This window comes from Chelonia mydas, chromosome 10 (assembly GCF_015237465.2).
Source record: "Chelonia mydas isolate rCheMyd1 chromosome 10, rCheMyd1.pri.v2, whole genome shotgun sequence".
Classification (NCBI taxonomy): domain Eukaryota; kingdom Metazoa; phylum Chordata; order Testudines; family Cheloniidae; genus Chelonia; species Chelonia mydas.
The window spans coordinates 14,926,386-14,952,165 of NC_051250.2; the positions used below are offsets into that span (position 1 = coordinate 14,926,386).

The window sequence follows — 25,780 nt, forward strand, 5'->3', positions numbered from 1 at the left end:
ACGTTGACTTCAACTATGTTATTCACGTAGCTGAAGTTGCTTAACTTACATCGATCCCCCCTGCCCCCAGTGTAGACCAGGCCTCAGATATTTAAAAAACCTGTCAACTGCCAAGAGTCACTATGTGTGATATCTATAAAACACTTTTACCCAGTAATAGAACTGTATTTTCAACACCTATTTGGAAATAGGGAAAGGTATTTGTTCTGACCTTGCAATAAGTTTGGTAACAGTGGCAAGAACTCTTGATACAGGAGATCATGACTGCCTCCTCCAATAGATCTGAACAGTGCTCGAAGTAGAAGGAAATAGTTGTATGGCTCCTTGGCAGTCTGTGCAAGTTCCATAGAGCTGTTCACTATCTTGTGCAAATGCGGCTATAAAAAGAAAAGCTTCAAGATTAAAGCACCCATTTCATCACCACTGTTTAAAAGTTCAACAGGATACAAAGTTATTTGCTTGTCAATCTTCTAGATTGTAAGATTGGGGGTCGTGACCCCTCAGGGATCATGAGGTTATTACGTGGGGGGGTTGCGAGCTGTCAGCCTCCACCCCAAACCCTGCTTTGCCTCCTGTATTTATAGTAGTGTTAAAAATAAAAAAGTTGGTTTTAATTTATAAAGTGGGGGAGGTGTCATACTCAGAGGCTTGCTGTATGAAAGGGGTCACCACTACGAAAGTTTGAGAACCACTGTTCTAAATGAAATAACCTTCCTTGATTACCCCAAATACTTTTGATATAGGTGAGCAGCAGAAACACAAGCTTAACAGAGAGGCTGCTAATGGTTAAACATTAAAAATATAGAAAGAGATTATCTGAATTAGAGTTAAGAAATGTATCATTCTCAACCACTGGAGACATGGGTTCACGTTAGTCACAAATGAAAGAGAGAGTTTGCTCACTTATCCTGCTACTAAACACAAAACAAAACACTAAATCTGACATAATTGGCAGTCTGTGCTCCAAAGAACCTTAAGGGATGGACTAGCAGAAATATCAGAGGTAAATGAGCAGAGAACTTCTACAGCATCGTCTTGCTCTAGGTCTAGCTCTATCATTAAAGCCTTCACTTTCATGAGCACTACATTCACTAATTTTTTAAAAGCAATCCATATTTTTTTAATCTCTCTGCAATTAGAAAATTGCAATTCTGGTTACGGTCGTCTTAGAATGTAGGGCATTAATAGCTTGTGGAAACTTGTTAAAAATTGCAAGGAGATATCAGGACTGTCTCATCCCAGGTATGAATAGTGAAATAATTATAGGTTTTATTAACATCTGAAAGCCCTGTACTCTGCTACACAACTACTGTGAATAGCTTTCATCATTCAATTAAATTGTCTACTCAAGGCCACATCATCAATTCTGTTGAAACAAAAATATAACAGAAGCATGGAACTGTGAAGGCAGTAAATCATACCATTTAAATTGGATTTGCAGTTTATAAAATCTAAGTGACCTTGATTTTGATGACAGGTGAGGGGAAACGTAGCACATTACATGCATATTGTTTCGGATTACTGTCGCCTTACAAAGAAGCAAGTAAAATTAGTAATCCATAAGTAAGACTAAACTGCTCTATCTAGACAGCACGCAACCAGTCCTTTTATAGTGAACCCACAAACTATCATTAATGGAAGGGTTTTTTGTTGCTGGGGGGATGAGGGGTTGAAAACATAAAGAACATTTTTCAAATGTTAAAATGGTCATTTCAGGAAAGGCATTTTATTACTAAAAACAGTTTAGAAAAATGCAAACACAAATTGGAATATTTTCCCTCCCTTGGTCAAAATGAACTTTACCTTCAGCATTTGCTCATTTTCAGCTGCAAATAGTGAAACGGAGCCAAAGACCAGCTTGAACAGCTTGAGATACAGATTGGACAGCTCCACATTCGAGCCCATTTCTGGCAGCCGATCTAGAAGATACTCCACCAGAATTGTAGCAAAAAGGGCAGAGGTGGTAAGGTTTGCCAAAAAGGAATTAGCAACAATCTGTCAAAAGAAGCAGATAGGGCAATAGTAATTGCATTATGAAAGCAACATAGGGAAAGTCAACTTGCTCCCATTTAAAAAAAAAAAAGTAGTCCCTGCTGTTGCTGTTCCACCACCAGTGACTCAGTTTACATTATCCACAAAGGATAAGTTATCCTGTTCCCTGTGCAACACATCAAACTTTTCACTTAACTGGCCCAGCTCCAATAGTTATGGCACAAGTATTAATATCACATTGCAGTCTAAGGGAATTAATACTGAAGGACAGTAGATGAGAGCTCTAGGTTAGGGGTTCTCAACCTTGTTGTTTCTGAGGCCCCCCCTTCATGCTATAAAAACTCCACAGTCTACCTATGCCACAACAACTGGTTTTTGGCACGTAAAAGCCAGGGCCAGAGTTAGGAGGCAGCAAGCAGGGCAATGCCCAGGGGCCCTATGCCACAGGACCCCCCCCCCCGCGCGAAGCTCCATTGCTCAGGCTTCAGCCTCATGTGGTGGGGCTCAGGGCCGTGGGCTTCAGACTCATGCGGTGGGGCTTCGGCTTTCTGCCCTGGGCCCAGCGAGTCTAATACTGACCCTGCTTGGTGGGCCCCTGGTTGAGAACCACTGCTCTAGGTTACTACTTTCTGCACAACTCAGAAACCCACTACATTCAGCACTTGAATAATACAGTCCACTGATACTTTCACTGTTAACTTGAAATGCTTAAATTTAAGTTACATGGTTTAAATTTTACCTAAGCAGCAATAACTGTAGAAAATAAAATCCATCTTTGCAGAATATTTATATCGTTTCTTCAATTGTAGAAATACCTTAAAAGTTAATTTCAATGATCTGAATTAAAACCAAAAATGAAGTCTGATTTAGAGCAAAAACGGCTATGCCTCACCCTTGTATAAAGTAAAGCCATTTACCTGAAGGGCATAGTTTTTTGAGATTCTTTCCACCAGATAAGGAACAGTAGTTTGAAAGATTTCTTTAAAAGTTAAAGGATTCATCATTGTGAAGACACCAGCAAAATGTTCCAGGACCTCCTTTTCCTCTTTCATCCTGACTGTCTGACAATTCGCAACTCGAATATACGTCTGGCCATTTCCTGCTATTTGGACCTAATGCAGCAAAGTTAGCACATAGTTAAGTAATTCTGTCACAACATGAACAATTTCCCTATTATTCTCAAAATATCTATATAGAATGCCAGTTGGTACACAGTGCCTTACATGCAAGACAACAATGCCCCAGCCCTGGGAAGCTTTCAGAAAATACTTTAAGCACAATTATAAAATTAAAAATCACCAAGTCAAGAGCGGGATGGGGAGGAGACAAAGATAACATCACATTATATTTGGGCAATTACATAATTTCATACTAAGTCTGCCTTTAAACTACAGATTTCAGTTAGACATATGGTAAGTGAATCCCTTTATGAATTTTTGAAGGCAGGATTGTATTTATTTCATAGATTCTACAGTGACCTCCAACATAACACGGACCATGGAATATTTCTTGACAAAATACACATTTTTCCTCACAGACCACCAAGCACTTTGTGAGTCTTTAAATTAATGAAATTCTATAGCAGAAGCATTTCAAACATCATAAATTCCACACATACAAAAACAAAAAAACCCCAAAACCTAGGTAAATAAATATAGCCCCATGGACTTCATTTTCATACATGGATCAAAAATATTCTGCATTAAAAACACAGTATACAGAGCTTTTGTATATAAAAGTGACAATTATGCCCTGGCCAGACTACATACCTGATATATATCCAAAGCTTGCATTGCATATTTCACCAACTTTATATAGATCTGTGTCTCCTTTGGCTGCAATTGTTTGTTAGGGATGAACTGTGCTTCTGGAAGAAGGAAAGAATAAGCAAAGTTTATCTCTATTACAAATATAGTTTGATTTTATGTTATACAGTGCAAAATTAAAAGTGGATGTAATTAAATATTGTGTAGTATTACCACCAGGTGCTTTGCACGATGTTATGCCCCATGTAATTGTCTTGACACCACAGACCAAAGTTTTTACCAAGCTTCTGCAATCTGTGACCTGGAACGTCTGCTTATCTTCTTTCTCTTTTTCCCCTTGTTTTTCAAACACAGGTGCTGGTGCTGGGGCCACAGGAGTGGCAGGGGCAAGGGATGGAACAGGAGCTGCATTTGCTCCTGTCGGTACTCCAGGTAAAGCTGCTTCAGCTGCACCAAGTTCAGACTGTGGCTTACACTTTTTAAAAATGACAGAAAGCTGGTACCGTGCTATGGTATGAAATTTCAGAACAAAAACCTGAGGCAGGAAAGAAAAAAAAAAGGGGGGGGGGGGGACGAATTAATTTTGAAGATTGTTTCTAGTATATCAACGTTAGGATTAAACCGCTTCAGACCAAGACTGCTGGGTTAATAAAAATTATACTCAAGATCTCAGAAATATCAAATAGCCTCATAATAATTCACGCGATCACTGTTCAAATTCTCTTCTAAAAATGGATTGATGATATTTGATTTACCTTAACACATTCCAAAAGTAATAATACTTGAAGACTAATTAAGCCCCCCAACTGAGATCTGAGCTCATTATGGTTACTTGCCTGATCTGTCTGACATCAGAGAACAATATTTTACAAACAAAAATTAGAACAGTCATACGTAATCCTAGAGTAATACCTGCAGAGCTCCTAGCTTTCACTATTTAATTATTTAATTGATTATTTTTCTAAATTTTAACTTCCAGTTTGATAAATGGGCAAAATCATAGATAACTGGAACACAGACACTGCCAATCCACTACACTACTCAATACCATCTAATATTAAAGAATCTTCATATATAGGGTCAGATCTACTTTGTGTTTTGAGTGAAAGCATGCCTTACAATCCATGAAAAACTGCCAACTGTAGACTAAAAACCTAGCCAAGCCTAGCCTAAGCAGTAATTCAAGTTACTCTGCTATGACATAGTTCAGGAGTGGTGCTGACTAAATTTCAAAGCAGCCATGTCCAACCCAGCCCCCACCTCACCCTTCGTCACCCCCTCCCCAGGCAGCTTGAGCCATGATATAAGCTGTCATTATAAACAGAGTAGAGAGAAGACAGGGAAGGGAGAAAAACCAAAATCTCCGGGGATCACAATATCTCTGGGCCTGCCTGCCCAGGAGACAAAGACTATGATGCCACAGCCTTGAACTGCTATGAGACTGACCTGGCTTTGATTCCCAGGGCTGCTCTCATACCTCAAGACCAAGGCCATGTTCACCTGGAGGTCTTTGTAAAAGTCTCCAGCTGTTAAACTAACCATGTTGTATAAATATTGCTCAGAGAAAGTCCAGATCATATGGTGGTAGAAGCACTGGAGGCCTTTCTACTTTAACACCCTGACTGCAACTAGCAGTTAGAGCTTCACGGACACTAGCACAGCAGTGGGAGATAGTCACACAAACCTCAGTGTAAACAAGGTTCTACAGAGGAAGTATGCTTCACCCTTGAAAGGTAATGGATGCTCAATTTAGCACAGCAAAACTCCCAGTATATAAAGAAGTTGTGAAGACAGGTTCTTTAGGAACTCCCATCCAATATTCAGCTGGAAAGATAAGCATTATAACAAGGGAACCTAAAGAAGGTATTTATTAAACAGAAAGGAATGGGGACACACCCAGTATTCTAAAAAGGGATGCGGAGGACCTCCAACTAAATCGCAATTCAATTTTCCAGCTGTCAAACATAAGCTGAACACCAGCTGGTGACAAAAAGGAATGTCCCTTCAGGTTAAGATACTGCACAAGTTTTAAAATCCTTCCTCTGAATTATCTGGAACTGTACACTGCTCAAGGCAATAAAGACTAGGTGGTGTATTTCAGTCCTGCTACTCTTGTATGTTCCCCTTCCCAGGGGGGTGGATGTGAGAGAGTATCAAGAAGCATTTGTCAATATATTAATAAAGATTAAGAGATTGGATGATCATTTATATATCATTCCAATATTAAACTTCTCAACCAAATCAATACCTCTAACATCCTCATAAGAATATCTCTGCCATTTCCATTTTCTTGTTCACTTTTGGAACGGATACAGTCTACCAAGTTTAGAAGAAGCTTGCAAGACATAGTCTGGATACTGCTAGGTAATGACTCATCATCAATGTTCTTGGCAAATAACTGGACAGCAAGGGAGAGATCATTGAGTGGTAAATGCTGACGGACATGATGTACCAGATCTGCCAGTGTACTATATGCAAGTGGCCTATGGATAAAAAAAGGAATAAAAAGACATCACATTTGATGAAGTGAGCTGTAGCTCATGAAAGCTTATGCTCAAATAAATTGGTTAGTCTCTAAGGTGCCACAAGTACTCCTTTTCTTATTGATTATACAGTTATAGTATGTTGCTCCTCGGATATCATTCATTGTTACTACATTAATAACTATTAAATATTAAAATTCAAATTGTAATAGCTTTATTTGTGCATTCACATTTAGCTCTCAACATAATGTATTTGATTCTTTCCTGTATACAAATGATTATACATTTCCTTTGTACCTCAATATAGGAGCACTAATAGGCCAACACAACTTGTTTAAACCCTAGTATTCCCTCCCCAGTTTTTCTTCCTCCTCTCCCAGGATGTCCTAAGCACACGCCCTCTTCCACAACAAATAGCTTGGTTTAATGTTAGCTTGTTTTAAGGTAACAGAATATAACTTTTAAAGTGTTCCTGGTTAGCTGTTTCAGAAACTTTTGTAATTCCTGGGCTCAAAAATTTTAAGAAAATGCAAATTTTTATTCTATACACCATTAGCATGTGGGGACACATTTAAGGCAGCACACAATGACCATGCTAGGAAAAATTTACCAAACATCTTTGTGGCAATAAAATCTCCATTTGTACATGCAAAATGCCATTAATTATGCAAATATAAGCTTGAATTTTAATAAAAGCAGGGGTTGCAGGCCCATTTGAAAAATCGCACTTGTCATCTGGCAATTGGACTCTCTGTGTATCCTACTGTACATATTCAGAAATATTTACTCAGATTAAAGTACTAATACTAATACACTAACTTACAAAAAAAATTAAAAACTTGGATGACTAAAAAGTCTGATACATTTTAGAAAAATTAAATGCTTTTAAAATCATTTAAAAACTGTTTATGAGCTTAAGTCATTGAAGAAACGTGTCCATCTTAATAACTGAATTTAAAAACAATATTTTAAAGTTAATTCTTCTTGCTTACTTAACAGAACCTAAAATCCAGCTCTCTGATTGTCCAGTAAGAAGTCCTAAAAACCAGACATGTCTCTCAACTGAGATCCTAGTAGCTACACACATTCCATTTATTTTTACAATTACTTATTGAGAATTTTAAGCTCACATGTTCAGCTGGTGATTTAAAATCTTAAACTTTGTACTGAGGCCAGGATTTGGAGTTTATGCAGTTTGTTGCTCTTTATTGTTTCAGATTCTCTGCAGTTTCAGGAACCCAATACTGTACATATATTCTGTAAAAACTTGTAGAGAAGATCCCCCTCCACTCATCACAAAGTTTCCATCTCACAACTAGTGCATCTGTAAAGCCCTGATTTAAACAGTATTAGGACAGCATGTCCAAACAGTAAGACAATTCTCACCAAAAGCTCCCATTTTGCCTTTAACTCATCCAGTTATGTTTAGATACCACACAGTGTTAAATACACTTACAAGTCTTTTCTTAAGCACACGCAATACCCAAGTATAATGGAGTGAATGATTTAGAACTTTGTATATTCAGAAAACACTAAATAAATACCACTAAAACCCACCAGTGACAAGCAATCAGATACCACAAATTTAATCTCATACCTCAGTGTCTCTCGAGCTGTATATCCAGAGCCAATTAGAATAGATTCGTCAAATAGCTTGTCCATGCATGGAATAAATTCTATAATACAAAAAAAACCATGACATATATCACCAAGAAAATAAGTAAACAAAACAAAAACTAATTAAGCATTGCATCAAGTAACAAATGTATTTAACCACTGCCAGACTACAGTGAATTTATTGTGCAAGTCATTTTTCAAGCACACAAAAAGCAATATCATAATGAAAAAAGGTCTGTTTACTTAACTTTAGGAACTGTGCACTAATTTTCTCCCTAAATGGTATACTTTAGCATGTACTCAAAGCCATAAAATTGGTATAAATTAAAAAAAAAAAAAATCCAGTTCTATATAACAAAAAAATAAAGTAACCTTAAGCGTGAGGGGTGAATCCCCCAAAAATAATTCTGTAATATATATAAGAGATGCTATCAACTTATATTAAGGCCAAAAGCTCTTACTAAGTTTTCCTAAAACCTATTTGTGACAGGGTGGACTAGGTCTGGAGGCCCCCTGCTGGCGGCCTCATGGCCCTGCATTACCCTGCCCCAGAATAGAGCAGAGCGAGGTCCTCCAGGCAGCCTAGGGTGGCTGCAGAGGAGCAGCCAATTGGGAGGCTGATGGAGCAGCCAATCTGGGGCCAGAAGGGCCCTCTATAAGACAAACAGCAGAGCAGGGAAGTTCAGCTCTTGCATCAAGAGGGAGGACCAGGTGCCAGGCTGGCTGAGGACATCTTTTCTCTCCCCTGCCCACCCCTCAGAAGACTGAGCTCCAAAAAAAAAAAAAAAAGGGGGGGGGGGGGGAAAGGGGGGGGGAGAACCATAATGACAAGTACTATATGATCTGTCAATCAGCTTAGGGGTTACACTTTGAAAATTTCTTCCACTCAGACATATTACTGGTTCCCACATTAGGCCTCATTTTAAGCATAAGGAATCCCTCGCAAACATGTGGCATCCAAAATAAAACAGTTTCATGTGTGACTACAGTACTAAACTCAAAAGCTTGGACAATTTAAGGAAAACATTCTGTAATTCCTCTGTACCTCCCTAGCCCAGCTCTAGCACCTGAAGCAGTAGACCCTTGTTAGCACACACAATGAGCTACTCCACCCATCCGCACGGACTGTTTTGTTTTTTTTTCCTTCTCCTCCCAACAAGACAGCAAAGATGGAAAAATAAAAGTTGAAACTCTGAGAAGTCTAAAACTTGACAATCCTGCCAAAAGAAAAGAATGAAGAACAAATCTACCAAAGAACCTAGATTAGTTCAGACTGAAAGAGGTCTTCTGTCTGGAGAAAAGAACCGAGCCCAATTAGCCAAGCAAGATCACTTTTTAGGTGAGTGACTATTCCCACTGATGTCACTGAATTACTCATGTGCTTTATGTCAACCATGCACGTCAGTGGCTGCAGGATTAGGGTCTAGGTGTGTATCACTGTATAGTAGCAACTTGGCAATGCACAGGTTTAAAAAAAAAAAAAAACGAGCTGTCAGGGCACCCTGCTCAGTTCTCCGTCCCACTCTAGGACATAGGACAAGCTCCCTTGCCTGGGACAAAAGAAAGATGTCAAGGAACAACTTTGTTGACAATTGTCCCAGTAACCCCCACCCAAAGAACTCAATCCAATACAGCCCAATTTAAGCAATTTTAAAATCACTACGAATGGTTTTAAAAAAGGAAACCCAAAGTATCAAGCAAACAGAATGGATTTGAGATATTTACAGTTTCTACCCACGTTAAAGAAAAAAAAAATACATACGGCTCCTCAAGTCTGTAGTAAGAATGTGCTTAGCAGCTATCAGAAGCTCCTTTCGGAGATGTGCAGTTTCAGCTGGACAATTGGACAGTAACTGCAACATTCCTTTTACCATTTGCTGAGAATACTTAGCCACCAAATCCTGTAAAGTAAATATGCTCAAGTTATATTTGCAATGCAGGTTGTTTTAAACAATTGTTTTGTTTTCAGTTTTCTGTATTCGTAGTTATCTATAGTCCCATCTGGCAGAAATTCACTACTTTTTTTCTTTAAAAATTCTGCCTGTAAAAAAATTAAAATGAAGTTCAGTAGACAACTGTTCTATACACCTTTTCTTCAGCTGGAAGGTTTGTCTGCAGACTTGAACCTGATCCTCTGTATTTAAAAAAAAAAAACAAAAACCAACAACAACAACTAAACACCTTTCACTAATAGAAGAAACCTGTAACTCCAAATTTGCTGCACAAGTCTCCTCCCTCCCTAGTCCCAGATGCATGCTGTGCCACTCTTCCTCCTCCGGCTGCTTCCTTGCAACAGAACTCACATTACCTATAACAGGGATAATCTTTAGCATAACCTACCTGGTATATTCTTATAATGTAGGCCAAAAATGATAATGTTTTAATCTGGGCAGCAATAAAGTCAGCATACAGCTCCTTATTGTAAAGCTTGTGTTGCCTGAAATTGAATTGAACAAGTGTTATGCTTATTTTATTCTTTCTCTCTTTTTGAAATGAGTTTAGAGCTCATGAATAGTGCCAGAAAGGTCTTCAGTTTGCTGTATGGTTAATTTACCCAATGTAGAGCATACTTGGGCTCTCAAACCTTCCCTTCTTTGCCCCAAAAAGGGTCTAAACCTAGTAGGGGAAGACCCACCATTAACATTTCCAGCTCCTTGCCCATTCGATGCTTAGCCTCAGGCAGAAAGGGGTTAAATAATCAGGGCCCTGCATACACTGTGGCACACCGGAAATTCTGTAATAGGTTGATATGCATTTGAAGGTTTTAACTTATTAAAATGAGCAATTAATATTGAAAAAGTCCTCAGAATGTGAGCGCTTTCTAATGTGTTTCAGACCACCAGGCAGTTTCTGACTTTCTACAGAATTCCAAGATGGTACACCAACACGGAATACATGACTCCATACCTCCTCCTCCAGGGGTCACCTCCACTTTCCCTCCGGTCAAGAATGCTCTCCCTACCTTATTGCCTTTCAAGCAATCTCTCACTTCAAGGAATTGGGAAGATTGGGATAGACTGCCTCTTCCTCCTTCCCCTTAGAGAACCACTGGCTGCTTATCAGGCACTCTGTCTCTCTAAAGCAGACAGTAGTAACCAATAGGCAGAATCTCAATGCTCTGCCTAGACAGGAGGCTCTCATGGGTCCAAGAAGAGCAAGAATACCAGTTTTGTGGCAGGACAGAGATTCCATGAGTGTAAATATGGGGCCTGGCAAACACTGCCCACTGCAATAGCAATTGTTGTGATGTTGTTAGATGTCTACTTAAAAACAAACTGAGACAGTTCTGATGACAGTCTAGGTCACTAGTGAACTGGGACAGATTCAGGCCAGTGACCTGGAATGGAAATATTCCAAGACTCTTAATTTCCTGAGAGCCAGGATAATTTTATTATAGAACAGTTTTAAATCAAAAGTAGCCGACATTTATTGTAGTTGCAAGCAACCAAACGCAATCAGATGTGCTTTGAGAGAAATTTACCTTTTAAGATTTTGGATCATTTTTAAATGGCAAATTTAGCTATTAGTAAACTACGAACATAAGAACGGCCATACTGGATCAGGCCAATGGTCCAGCTAGCCCAGTATCCTGTCTTCTTACAGTGGCTGGTCCAGACGCTTCAGAGGCAATGAACAGAACAGGGAAATTTATCAAGTGATTCATTCCCTATTGTTCAGTCCCAGCTTCCGGCAGTCAGGTTTAGGAAAGCTGAGAGCATAGGGTTACATCCCTGACCATCTTGGCCAATAGCCACTGATAGAAAAGTTCTGAAGGATAGGGCCAATTCTTTTTTGAACCCAGTTAAACTTTTGGCCTTCTCAGCAGCCTCTGGCAATGAGTTCCACATGGTGTGAAAAAAGTACTTTAAGTTTGCTTTAAACCTATTTATTTCATTGGGTTACCTCTGGTTCTTGTGTTACTTCTAAGTCAAGGAAGAAAAGAACCCCCCCTAACCCTCCCCCCACACACACACACACACCACACCACACTACACAGCATGAGTCATACTTAGATCTATCACCAATATGACCCAGATTCAACTGAAATTGTTTGTTAAGATAGTCTTACCTTGCTTGCGAGGATACCTGTATTATAATAGTGTTCATGATCAAGGGCACAAATTCAGCCACCACATTATGAATGTTCAGTTTGTAGAGCTAAAAAGAAATAACAACTTGAAAACAAAATCAAATACCCACATTTTTCACATTTGTGCTCAGCAAATTATTTGAGAGCACATCAGAATGGATCATCATCATCATGGTGGCTTTTGCCACAAGATCTTATATCCATTTTAACTAACAACCTAGACACAGTACACAGACTATCTGAATAAGCAATAATAAAATATTCACATGCAAGATATTGTACTAACCTGATACATTAGAACAACAATAATGGGAAGCTCAGCCAACACTTTCAAGGAGAGAGACCCTCTGGGAATTATAGAATGCTGAAAGAGGTAAAAATATTTTTAAAATTTTCATTCCTTTTTAAAAGAAAAAAGTACAAAAAAAACCTGATAATTAATCCCTTCATAAAAACATGTACATTATTTATCATTCCTTTTAATAATGAAACATTCAGGGTTAAACAATATTTAATTTCAGAGAGCATGATATTATATGGAAGTTTTATTCTTTGGCCAAATAAAAATTCTATGCAGACTTTTCTTGATCTGCAACTACATTTGCATTTTAAATGCAGCTTTGATAAGTACAACTCCCAACAGCAAGAAGAGTGAGTCACACACACATTTTTAACAGAATATTTTTCAATATACCTGCTACTTTTGGGTAATTCAAGACATAGAATCATAGACATTAGAGATGGTGCCACCTGCGAACTATCCCTTTAAGAGGGTTGGAGCTCAATTGCACCTGGCCTAGGCTTAGCCAATCTCCGGGGTGGAGGGAGTGAATACAATAGTCATGTGACAGAGCATGTGACTAAGAATCAGGCCTGCTGGGAAACATAAGAGCAGCTAGTGATCACTCAGAGAGAACAAACTCTGGAGGAACCACTCCATCAAAGAACAGGGAGCACTATCTGGAAAGGGTCAGTGAGGTGGCAGAGACTGAGTAACTCTCTAGAACTCCTAGGTAGAAGGCCCAGGAAAGAAGCCTGCTAGGAGCAAGAGCCAGCTAGGTAGGCTGGGTGAAAGGTGTGGGCTGTTTTGAACTTTGTGGTAATAAAATTCTCCCACAAGGGGAGAATTTTTGAGAAAACACTAACAGTGTGAAGTATGACTGACTGGGGAGGAAAGGGAAACTTAGGGTAGCAGCAGGGTCCAAAGCCAGACCAGGTAAACCCTACCACAGAGAGATCTATATGCGCTAATAGGCTTTTTTTTTTTTTTTTTTTTTTAATTTTCTCCATCATGTGAGGTCACAACTTACGCAGGGCCTGATCCAACTCCACATCAAGTCAATGGGAGTTTTTCTGTTAACTTCATTGGGAGTTGGCTGCAGGTAAATTATGCAATGTGCCCATTGTAAAAGGAGTATCTTCTGTTCCTACCTCTATGGCTAATAAGTTTGAATGCCTTTTATCTGTTTAGTTGTTTTCAGTAAGATTTTATCTTTAACATATAGACAATTTTACAGGTACTCAGTTTTTGAGGTCACCTGGTCAAAATACTCACTGTTCTTGTTTCACTGTCATCCCGTTCAGGATTTACTTTCACCACAATTGTTGTGATCATACCAACCATTTCTGGGGAAGGAACAGTATTCTCTGGGATCACCTGAGGATTCTCAAAGTATCGATTCTACACACACACACATACACACACACAAGGCAGAAATTTTAAAGAAGAGAAACAGATTTAAAAAATGTATTAAAGCTAATGTTAACAAAATGATATAATACTTAGGTTGAGAAAAGTGTCTGTACATCTGGGTATAGTGCTTAGATTATCCACAAATACAGGTTTGTTTTTAAAGTTATATGATACATAGAGTACATAATCAGCAATAACCCAAATTTAGGTGAATAGATTTTACAGTTTAGATATTAGAATCCGAATACTCGGGTACATCACTCATGAAAAGCTGTACAGAGATTTGGTTGTGGAAAGCAAAATATAATGAGTGGATATTGTCCCTCAGTAATTGAGAATTAGGTAGGTTGTCCATGAGGAAAGTATTTTGTAATACTACTAAATTCTTCAGAAAAGAGCTTACTTTCGTTTCTGGAGTTCTTCGGGGTGCTTTTGTGCGTATGGATCCCATTGTAGCTGTGAGCCCACAAACTCTGAACCACCAGTGTCCACTGGGACTGAACATTTGCTGGATACACCTTTGCATTCCCCAAAGAATATAAATAATGGAGCAGCCCCACTAACTTCTTTCACTAATACAGAATAAGCAGGTAAGGACTCCATATGAGTGTGAAGGAGGACAGATGATGAGATCCATGTGGACAAAAACCATCTTCAAAGACTCCAGTTATTGTGAGGCAAGTAACCTCTCTTTCTTCTTCGTGCATTTGTCCATACAGATCCCACCACAGGTGATTAAGTAGCAGTTACCTCTCAAGGAGGTTGGTGACAGGAGCCCTACCTAAAAGTGACTGTAGGAGAGCCCTACCAAACTGGGCATCTGATCTTGAAACTGCCACAAAGGAGCAATGATAGCTAATTGGAGTTCTGCGCATACATTTAGCAATCTTATAAATCTCAGAAATAGTCTCCCCTGAAACAAGAAACAGAAGTTGACTGAGAACTAGTAGAGCACTTCTACCTTGAGAAGAAAGAGGTTGTTTGTTTAATGTACAGGAAATCTAAATGCAGACGGTAACCCACTTAAGAGTCTTTCAGAGAAAACAACCTGCACTGTAGACTTATCACCAAAAGCCACAAAAAGTCTGGATGATTTCAGAAATGGCTTTGTTCTGGAAAGATAAAAGGACATAGCCCTAAGACTATCTAACGGTACGTCTACACTAGAAACTAAGCTGACCTATATTATATCGACTTACACTAGGAACGCTTGCACTGATCTAGGAGCGGTAATGTGGGGAACTGAGCCCCAGCTGGCTGCCTCCCCTGTCTGCTCCCCATTCCCTGCCCGGAGTGGTGGGGAAGCCGCCTGGGGCTTCTCACCCCTGGGGAGCAAGGTCCAGCTGACCCAGCTTCTCCTCCCAGCCCACTCCCTGCCAGGAGCCAGGCAGCCTTGTCCATTTCAGGGCTCCAGCAAGGAGCCCTGAAATTTATAAGACAGCCAAGGTTCCCAGCCAGGAATGGGGTACAGCCACCCAGCTCTCCTACCATGAAACTGACAAGACAGCCAACAGCCCATGTATGTAACGACACCAACTTAAGCCTCTCGTGAAGGTGGAGTTATGTCGCTGTAGTATGGCACTTACATCGGCGGAGCAAGGCTGTAGCGTAGACACTGACATAATTAGGTAGATGTAAGGCAACTTCGGTAGGCAGACCTGGTCTATACTACAGAGTTATAAGTGTGTGGAGGTTCTCCTGACTTTCCTGTACAGGGTATTTAGGAAAAACTACAGTTAAGTGTATAAACTGCTTTATACGAAAATCTGAAACCACTTTTTAATGACCCTCAACAGATGGGTGATATGCTGATAAAGTGGTCGCATGACTCAGAGTTAATCTACAGTCCCAAGTGTTTCAAAGGCAAATAGTCCAAAAGAGCTGGAATAGAAGGGCTGAATGTGTCTCAATGGACCACAACAAGAAATGACTTTTTAGCTTGAAACACACTTCTCAGAGGCCTTTTTGCTCTGGATCAAAAGCTCTTGTACAGCCACTATCTAAAGACCTTAGTCAGCTGGTCACATGTAGAGACGCCAGGTCGGTGTGCAGCACCAGGCCTTGTTTCTGCAGAATGATATCTGGGAGGTTTAGTAGCAGAAGTGGCCCGATTGATAGATGTATCACGTCAGAATACCAGAACTGATCCACCCAGGCTGGAGCTATCATTCCCACCTGGGCTTTGTCCTGATATATCTTTCTAAGGACTTTGGGAATTAATGAAATAGAGAAACACTTTAGCAGGTTCTTCTCCCACCAAATCAGAAATACAACTACCACAGATCCTGAACTCACTCCTCTTTGGGAAGAGAACACTGGAGACTTTATGTTCACACTGGTAGCAAACAGGTCCAACAAACAGGGAACTCTCTATTTAGCAACACTTGATTTAGAACAGTCTTTCAGCTCCCACTCACATGTGAATCGTGATAGAGCTCTTTCTGCTTAGATGATCTGCCAAATACTTCTGGGTACCTGACAGATGGAGAGCTACTAGGATGATCTTATGTAGGATGCAGCAGTCTCATAGATGTATCACTTCCTGACAGAAGTGGCATGATCTCACTCCCCCTGGACTCTTCATACAACAAATATCTTGATGGACAATGCAACAGCTTTGAGTGGTGGTGCCCAGAAGGAGAAGCAGAAATGCCTTCCAGGCTAGATTAATGGCCCTCAGCTCCAGTACATTTATGTGTAACAGGCTCTGCTTAGGATCACTTGCCTTGTTTTCGGAGGAAGTCCACATGCGCACCCCAGCATCGTTTGAATGCATCCATCACAAGAGTTTAAGGGGGTGGTGGATGAAACATAATTCCCTGGCAGATTTTTAAGGGTCTATCCACCAAAGCAGAGATGTTAGCACTTTTGGGAGCACTCCTAGAGGCAAGTCCATGTTGTATCTGACTGGCTCATAAACTGTTCTTAACCAACTCTGAAAAGACTGGAGGACTTATGGAGTCACATAAGTAAAGCTGCCATATGACCCAGTAAACTGAGGCAGAATCTTACTGACGTTCTCAGATGAGATCGAAGGTATGAAATGAGGTAACTCATGAAAAGAAGTCTTTGTTTAGGAACGTATGCTCTTGCCAATGTGAAGTCCAGCACCACCCATATAAATTTTGTGGATTCAGTAGGGGTGAAATCAGACATGTCTCAACTGATGGTAAGGCCTTGTCTGGAAAACAACTGTAGAACTGTGTGAACATCCCTAGTGACCTGGTGTGATGCATCTCCTGATCTCGATGATTATCTAGTAGGGCATCTATGTCAGCCCTCTTGGATGTGGCTGTTTTAGAAAGTGTGGGCTGCCACAGACCCTTGGCTATCTTGAGAATGCCTTTATTAATAAGCATGGCTAAGCAACCCTGGGAAATGTCAAATAATTTAGGAGAGCTCTCTTAAAATGATCTCAAGCAGAAACTCAAGTGTCCACTACTCTTCTAAGGAGATCTTGAACTAGTGATGTAAAATACTAAACTGTTAACTGGTAAGCATTAGTCTTACTGGTTAACCAACCCTAACCATTAATCCACAGCCCCGGGCCGGCCGGCTGACCCCCAGCCCTGGGCTCCTCTCCCTTTAATCGGTTAACCAATTAAACAATTTTAATCATTTAAACAGTTAACTTTTTACAGATATTTACATCTCTATCTTGCATGGCCTCAAAATGGTCTATTTTTGACGTAGTAGATGGTGTCACACCTTCATCAGGCAACAAAGCCGATATGACCAGATTGATCCTCATATTCCTTGAGGAGGTCTTCCTCATCACTATACAGTTTGTTTAGAACCACGAAGAAGCTCTTGGAGCAATGACTGAGATGGGGTGTGGGTTTGTTTGAGGTTGTTTTGTTGTGGAGGGCTGGTTTTTTAGGAAGACGACAACCTTATTCTAGATCTTGATGCAGCTGTATATGGCACAGAGCAGGGAATGGCTGAGGACTCCACACAGAACATTAAGGCCACTGCGTCCCGGAAGGTAAAGGCATATGGTGCCAAAGAGATGGGAACCAAGGAACATGACAGAAGCATGAGATCCGTGACCCCTTTTAAAGGTTTCTCTCAGGAACCACTCTAGGCAAATGAGAAGATCTCCTAGGAGAACAACATCTGCTGCCAACATCTTCTGCCTTATGAAGATAAGCAGAATTCTTCTAAAGGAGGTGCAGATACTTAAAAGTGTAGAAACACAAACTCAGAACCCCTTGGTATGAAAGGTAGACACTACTACCATAGATGATCAATGCAGACAGGTTCATCTTCAGTACTCTGGACTCCAAGCAGAGGTTTGGATATCACAGATAAAGGAGAGAGATTCAGCAAAGGGGATTCCAGTTCCAGGGTGATAGCTAGATCTGCAGAAGATTTAAAAATAGACTGGGAAGAAAGAGGAGGTAGTACCAATGTCAATGATACTGTGACCAATGCTTCCAATGCAGCTGCCTCGGCAGATATCTTCTTATCACAATGCAGTGATTTGGTGGCATACAGTACACCAATGCCAACTGTACTTAAGAAACAGTACTGATCAATGAAGACACATGCTGCACCCCTGCATCAAAAGAACAGGGTTTCACAGAATCATGGCACCAATGTGAGTTTGAAGGAATAGCCTTAGGCAACTCAGAGGCAGACTTTTACCCTTCCTCTTGGCCAGTACCAGCGATACAGATTGGTGCCAAGCTGCCTCTAGAGATCTCTGCTTTTTCAAAGTCACATTGGTACTGTGATTCTTCAAAAAGCCTGAAATCCTGTTCACATCATTTCTCTTTTTCTTAAGAGCAAATAGAAGGCTCAATGTTTCAGGGACTCCCAGAATCAAAAGACCTCTTAGCCCCCCAAGTTGCATCTTTTGTAGCCAAAGCAGAAGCTGAAACAAGTTCATAAGCAGAAGCAGACTGCTCTCGGGCAGAAATCCCAGTGTCAAAATCTTATCTTTTCCAGCAAAAACAGCACCAAGTGGTCATCACATTCCTTGTGTGTTTTCAAAAAGAGGGTTATAAATAAAATAGTTGTTTGGAGGTAGGAGATTCCCCTAAACAAAAAAGGCACTTTATATGTGTATCATTCATTGGCATAGCTGTCTCGCAGGCAGGGCAGATCTCAGCTATCAGACCTGAGACTTGGAAAGAAAACAAGGAGTCTTTTGGAGGAGGTAGAGGAGTTAGTCAACCAGCTTAAATGAAACAAGAAAAAAAAGTTACAGGGGCTGCAGGGGGTGGGGCACAAAAACTAACTATAAAACCCTAATCCTATCCCCAAGAGCTATAGGAAGCAGAAAGACATTGTGCATCAACTCAGTGCCTTGGGCAGTAAGACGAAAGTGAGTGATGGTTGGGGTTGCTCCATTTTTATACCCTCATTGTAGGTGGCATGAGAGCGTACAGAACACATGGGCAGCTCCGAACTGCAACTGCATCTGTGGAGCCCATGCCTAAGCTGCAGTGTCTCTAAGACCCCACATCATGGATGCTGCTCTCTTCCTATGTTAGTGTAAAGGCTGACTTACAAAACACTGAAAGCGACAAAAACCAATCTATTTCATGATGGCAAATATCAAAATACTGTGTGATTGAACATGGCAAAAACAGGTTTCATACTTCCTATTACTAGCAAAGTGTTTATCACACTAAGTCTTGAACATAAGATTAAACTACAGAGTACTAATACTCTCATTTTACTCACTATTGATTGAAATAGTAGTCTCTCCACGTTCAACTCTAGTTATTAAGCAGTTAAGAAAAGGCTCAAATCAGATCTTTGAGTCAGGGCGCACTTACAAATGCATGCCTCCAAACACTAGGTATTGTCTGAGGCATAGCAGGTGATTTCTTCAAAATATACTTTGTGTGTGTGAGTCTAGAATTAGGCTCTAAGTCAAAAAAAGAAGAATCCCTGACCAAACTAATAGTGACTTCACTTTCTAACGCTAGTTAGATTGTGTTCTAAAATGGAGGTTAATCAGAATGTAAGAACTCAATAGAAGTCTGCTAATTTCTCCCTTTTTAAAATGTAATATTTGTTATATAGTTTATTTTCTTTAAACAGCATTAGTTACATGTCACTAAATTTAAAAAAGTCATTTTATAATTAGCACAAATTAAAACAAGAAGTACCACTTTCAGACACAGTGTGATCACAGGGAATAAGACTTACCACTACTTTTGGAAGTTCCTTGTAAATCTGTTTCACAAAGTCCAAAAAATGATGAATCTAGGAAGAAAAGAATATTAAGTTTACTAGAGGATGAGGCGGAAGAAGGGGGAATCAATTTCATTACTTTAAGATCCTTGTATCAATACTGGGGCGGGGGGGGGGGAAATGTACTCAAGAATCTTTTGTTAAATTACTTAATGTCATACTTAAATTTCACTTAAGTATGCGCATGAATCCTCAAAAATTTAAAATGGATTGAGGAGATACTTTTGGAGAGTTTCTTTTGACTACCAAGCCAGTTTACTGTCAACATTAAACTTGAATAGCAGTAAGAAGACACTCACAATAATAATTCAAACACAGATACACCATCATTACATTATTCCAAAACCATTAAATCCTCTCAATAGTGGGATGCGGGAAGAAGAGATACTACAGTTTTGGTTTTCTAGTTCTTGTAAGATACTCATAACCCTAGTAACAGAGTACAGTATAAGAACTTACATAGATTGCAGACTTTCTTCCCCTCTCTCAGAACAAAATACCCCCAATTTTTCTTCTCCTCTCATGGATTCCCTCTTTTTGGTGGTCCACCTCCATATCCTGAAACGTTGGTCCTCCACCTTCCCCCACTCATCCAGAATCTTCTGGTCCCCCATCCCATGTTGTTCTGCCTTTCAATCCTTATCTTTCATTTGGAATGTTTTGGGCTACCACCTCCCTTCTATGTATTTATTTTCCTTCTGGCTTTTCCCCAAGGTCATGCTGGTACCACAGTTTCTGCACACAGAATTCTAGCAGAAGTAATATCATCAGAGTGAAACTGACAAAGCTAGTCAGTTGCATATTTGGTTAGAACAGCAGGTTGTTACTCCACTGCAATAAATCTAGGCAGATGGCTCATAAGGAGCAAAACTGATGCTGCTCCAGAGTAAAACCATTGAGCCTGTAAACCCTGGATCAATCCTTGTCTACAGCATTAACTCTCAGGAGAATTTTTAAAATGCAGGATACCCACAGCATATTAATGCCTATAAAACACTGAGCGCAGTGCACGAATATTTCTGGCATATTCATCAATTAAATACGCCAGAAATAGATCAAGTAGAGTAACTCTTCAACATCACCTAATAAAATACAACTCACTTCTTGGGTGATTGGTGGCCGGAACTGTTTGTGTAGTTCAATAATTATTCTCAAACAAATAAGTACATTTTCTTCATTCTCTGTCTGGAAAACATTTGTTTAATTAGCCCATTGTTGTATTCTTAAACAACTTCATTAAATATATATTATATAGCTCTAATTTAATCTTGGCAACCTAGAAAGTTTCTGCCTAATATAAAATGCCACAAGGAAAACATCTCATTTTGGACATGTTCCTTATCAGAGCCCAGTCTTGCAATCTGTGTCTATGGTTATCCCATTAAAATGTCAGTGGAAATATTGAGTCTGTATATTTGGCAAGATCAGGCCTCAATCCTGCAACCTGCTCTACTTCAGCAGATCCCTTTGCAAAGCCCCATTGATTAACCAAAGTCAATAGGGCTCCTTACAGGGACAGTGATCCTTTCACACAGAGCAGGTTATACTGGGCCTCACTTATCAATAATTTAAATTCTATGCAAGAAAGAATCTGAAGGATTTAAAATGGGCCACTGGCCCTCTCCTCTTTACTTATGTAATGAGCTAGTCTAGAAAAAATGTTCTTTCATGACATCTTACCTTGAGTAAGCTATCAAGAACAGTTCTGTGTCTCAGTAAAATCCTAACAAAAATTTCAAGAGTCTACATAAGGGTAAAATAGAACCCAGATATGTTATATCTCAAACCAACATCATACAGTGAAGACTAATCAACTGCCCCTCCTGTCCAAGCAGCTCAAACAATGCAATTATTAACAATAGAACAACCCCATCCCAAAGTGACTCTAAAGATTATCTAACCCCAAGCATCAGTGTAGTCAGAATTCTACCCTAATATTTTTGGGGAGGAGGAGAAAGAGGAATCTTTCTCCAAATCTGAAGCATAGTTTTAACAAAGTGAAATAAATAAAAATACCTCTAGAAATCTAAACATCACAGACAAGACATTTTTGGTATGGGGACGAAGATGTTCATTTGTTGGTATTCTATGAATTATTTCAAGAACTAGTTTACGCAATTGCTGGAAAACAAAATGAACAAAGATATCTATTAGAACTTAAATAAGCAAAACTTTGAAAAGACAATCCTTAATCATTTAAAAAAAAAAGATTTCTTGTTCAAGTCAAATATTTAATGTGTTAATTCACTAAAATCACAAATTACATGTTTTTTTTAAAAAAACAAACTTTTTTTTTCAAATAGATTAAATGCCTATAAAAGTATACATAGTAATTTCTTCTAATGTTCAACTATTTGGCTATAAAGCATGGCACAAATTTAGTTTGCATTCTTAAAATGCAATTTAAATTAAAAGAATGATAAAAATATTCTGGTAACTATTTGACAGTAAAGCTTCAACTTTTGCCTTTAACTCTGAAATGCAAACTGAGTTGTGATCACCTCTCAGTAATAGAGCCAACTGTAACATGTACGCTACTTTTAAGTGATAGAAGAGAGGGTATTAAAGTACATGTTTGAAAAACAGAATAGCCAACTTTATTTAACAAGTATCTTACTGAGAGGAGCACAGACTTTTTCAATTCTGCCTCTTTGTGTATATATATATATATATAAAACATATATTCAAAAACAGATTTGCTCGCTCAGCACTCTCTCTAATCTCACACATTTCTGAACTGGTAAATTCAAACTGCACAAAAAGATAACTGTTGCTTTGTACAGAGTACCTGTGCTGGTTTTTCCTGAAGAAACTGCACCTCTCCATCCTGCAGAAAGGTGAGAAATCGAGGGATGATGTGTTCCAGGAATGTAGAATACTGAGGGGATGATGTTACATTCTAGTTATTAAAAGAAAAAAATACTTTCTTTGAGCAGAGGAGGAATATTCTCATTTCAAGTGTGATTTAACCAAGTTACTTGTAATATACATGCTACACAGACTGCCATCAAAATATAGAACCACTGAAAAAGCTTTTTTTTTTTTTTTTTTTTTTTTAAAAAAAAACCCAAATCTTTAAAGTATTAACAATCAACCATCTTCTGACAGAAAGGAAGTTAAAACTGACATTAAAAATGAATAAAATTGAACACAGGAAAAAATACCCCAGAAGGGGAAAGCTAACACCTTACTCACATTTAGAAAAACTGCTCAAATACTGTAAATGTTACCATTTCAAATGAAAGGGCTGACTAAATTCCTGGATGTAGTGAACTCACTTGTTCAATGACATTCAAGCCTTCTCACCCACAACTAAGTACAGACTACAGTTATTTATGCAGGCATACGTACCACAAAAGTTAGAATTAAACATTTCTACTTCTTTTTATTGTGAGGACTGATCTCATGCTGCTGTTTTGTTTGCTACGAAGTTGGGAACAGTATCAGAGGAGCAAACTGCCTCCATTTATAAGTGCTGCACTTAATTCAGAAGCCTAGTTTACCCATCCTAATCGTTACTTGGAAACTCTTAGCTATATTCAACAAAACAATAGTATTAGGTAAACTTCAAAAGTACACCAGAATGCCTCTAACACAAATATTTAGGTTAGGCATAAATAAGAATGCAATATTTTATTAATTATAGTTAAATATGTCAACTGTTTATTCACATCCCTCCTTTACACACACACACACACACACACAGAACAAGTTATACAGCCAATTTTATTATTTGATTTGTGGTAGAGCTTAGAGACCCAGTCATAAACCTGGAAGATCCCAATATACTAGGCATTGTGTAAAGACAGTCTCTGCCCCAAAGAGCTTACAATGCAAGTGTAAGACTGCAGGTAGATACAATAGGAGGACTGCAGAGAAACAGTTTAAAACTTGTTAAAATTAAAAGGGCACTTATCAGCCAATACTCAGCAGCAGAAGCAGGAACTGCAGGCCTGTCCCTGCTCCCTTCCAAAGCCAAGAAAGGAGCTGCCCATCCGGTACCTCCTCTTCTCCTCTGTCCTACGGTCTCTCCCTTTTTGACGAAACTCTCCTTCTGGTTATGTTTCTGACTCCCCAGCCCTACAGAAGAACTGGGAGCGTGCAGGCTAACCCTGCTCCCCCCAGCACACTGAAGAGATCAGAGAAGAGAAGACACCCTTCAACACCTCTGACAGGCATGAAATCCATGATGCTTTCTGGCCCGCACTAACCAGTGCAAGAAGCAAAAGCTACCACACAGCCACAGGTCTCGCTCCTGCTTTATGAAGACTTCTTTCCATGTATCTTCACTAAGAAGCAGAAAAGTGAAATTAACAGGACTCTGGTCAATTTCAGAATTGCTCTTCAGGGCCTTTTAGGGCAAAGCTGTCAAGAATCTAGTCAATGTCAGACTCCCACTACTGCACAAAAGAGATGAGTAGCAGCAGAGGCAGACACCGGAGCAACTCAGGAGAGACAGGCTCAAAAACAGAGGATGGGGAGGTACTCAAGACCTCTTAGCTCTCTCCCAACTTTGCAGCGGCCAAGAAGCTCTAGAACAGGGGGAAGAGAAAAAACATTCTCCCTTCCTGCAGCAATTTTTGAAGAATGACACTCCAAATTCATCCATCACATACTTGCAAGAGACTGATATGAAAGACTGCCACAGATGTCAACAGAGTTGCGTAGGCAAAAAGAAAAATATATATGTATTCAGGTAAAGAAGTATTGCCTACATTCTTTCAATATTTGACTTTGTATTTAACACTATCTTCTCTACGGTGGAGCTATATTAGCTTGAGTTGTGTGCCCCTAGTTTAAGCAGCGTTAGGTCACATCAGTACTTGGATGAGAAATCTTCATGGATAACCCAGGGGCAACAGGAAGTGGTGCAGCAATTCATTCAACAGCAATGTCAGAGATTACCATTCTGTAGGATGTACCTTTGCGTAAGACATAGAACAGAGGTCCTCAGCACTGGTCATTAAACATCATGTGGCATTTTTCATTAATGTGGATATTCTTGCTCGAATGCCCCATATTAAATTCTGTTTGGCTAATGTACCTAGAATTCAGTACTTCTAAATAAAAGCCAACACATAAGAATGGGGGAATTCCATTCAGATTTTAGTGTAATATAATGGTGTCATTTCTTGAGCAAACAATCATAGAATATCAGGGTTGTAAGGGACCTCAGGAAATCATCTTGTCCAACCCTCTGCTCAAAGCAGGACCAATCCCCAATTTTTGCCCCAGATCCCTAAATGGCCCCCTCAAGGATAAAACTCACAACCCTGGGTTTACCAGGCCAATGCTCAAACCACTGAGCTATCCCTCCCCCAAAACCTAGCATCTAATATTTCTACCTGGTACCTCTTAATAATATGTCTAAACTATTTTCTCCTGCCCAGCTGAATCCTGTGGCCCTCCAAGAACTGAAAAGGGTCAATGCTGTCACCTCCACTTCATTGCAATCCTCAAGGAAGGAATCCCCACTTGACAACTCATCCTCACCTCTAAACTACTGCATATCTCAATACAAAAAAGCCACGCAGCCCGAAACTTCAAAAGAGCTAAATGTACACCTGAACTCAGTTAAAGACACAATTCCACAGACAAATTTATCAGGTTACGCAGTAAACACTGGAGAGGTAAAATTCAAATACATTTTTGAATAAACAAACTAATCAAACTTACTTACTGAACAAAGATTTTCTGTTAAAACAATTATTTGGGGGGGGGGGGGGGGGGGGGAGAGAAGACCCCCGGAGGGACACAACCTACAATTCTCTAATAACTCTGCTAATAAATTTCAAGTGAGACATGTAATGCATTCTAAAAATGAAATAAGGTTTTTCTTAAACACAGAACCAATGAGTAATGGCTGTTAATAATTAGTATATGTTTGAATTTAAGTAAACAACAAACAAAACAAGACCAGAAATCCAGATTG

At 39.5% G+C, this 25,780-nt stretch overlaps 1 protein-coding gene across 13 annotated transcripts in view; it reads right to left on the reverse strand.

The window, feature by feature from the left end:
- LOC102937591 (transformation/transcription domain associated protein) overlaps positions 1–25,780 on the reverse strand; it is a 157,087-nt gene that overhangs the window by 128,341 nt on the left and 2,966 nt on the right. For 11 of the 13 annotated variants that reach the window (XM_043523258.1, XM_043523257.1, XM_037911505.2 and 8 more), the window contains 16 exons: positions 22,637–22,747; positions 21,865–21,969; positions 20,950–21,033; positions 19,804–19,860; positions 13,504–13,629; positions 12,235–12,312; positions 11,928–12,016; positions 10,199–10,295; positions 9,621–9,759; positions 7,839–7,917; positions 6,007–6,241; positions 3,972–4,293; positions 3,762–3,859; positions 2,910–3,104; positions 1,804–1,995; positions 212–377 (listed from right to left, as the gene is read on the reverse strand). In XM_043523258.1, coding sequence (XP_043379193.1) covers positions 212–377; positions 1,804–1,995; positions 2,910–3,104; positions 3,762–3,859; positions 3,972–4,293; positions 6,007–6,241; positions 7,839–7,917; positions 9,621–9,759; positions 10,199–10,295; positions 11,928–12,016; positions 12,235–12,312; positions 13,504–13,629; positions 19,804–19,860; positions 20,950–21,033; positions 21,865–21,969; positions 22,637–22,747 — 2,173 coding nt within the window. The remainder of the gene's footprint in view (positions 1–211; positions 378–1,803; positions 1,996–2,909; positions 3,105–3,761; positions 3,860–3,971; positions 4,294–6,006; positions 6,242–7,838; positions 7,918–9,620; positions 9,760–10,198; positions 10,296–11,927; positions 12,017–12,234; positions 12,313–13,503; positions 13,630–19,803; positions 19,861–20,949; positions 21,034–21,864; positions 21,970–22,636; positions 22,748–25,780) is intronic. The other 2 variants (XM_043523256.1, XM_043523259.1) reach the window with 1 other exon arrangement.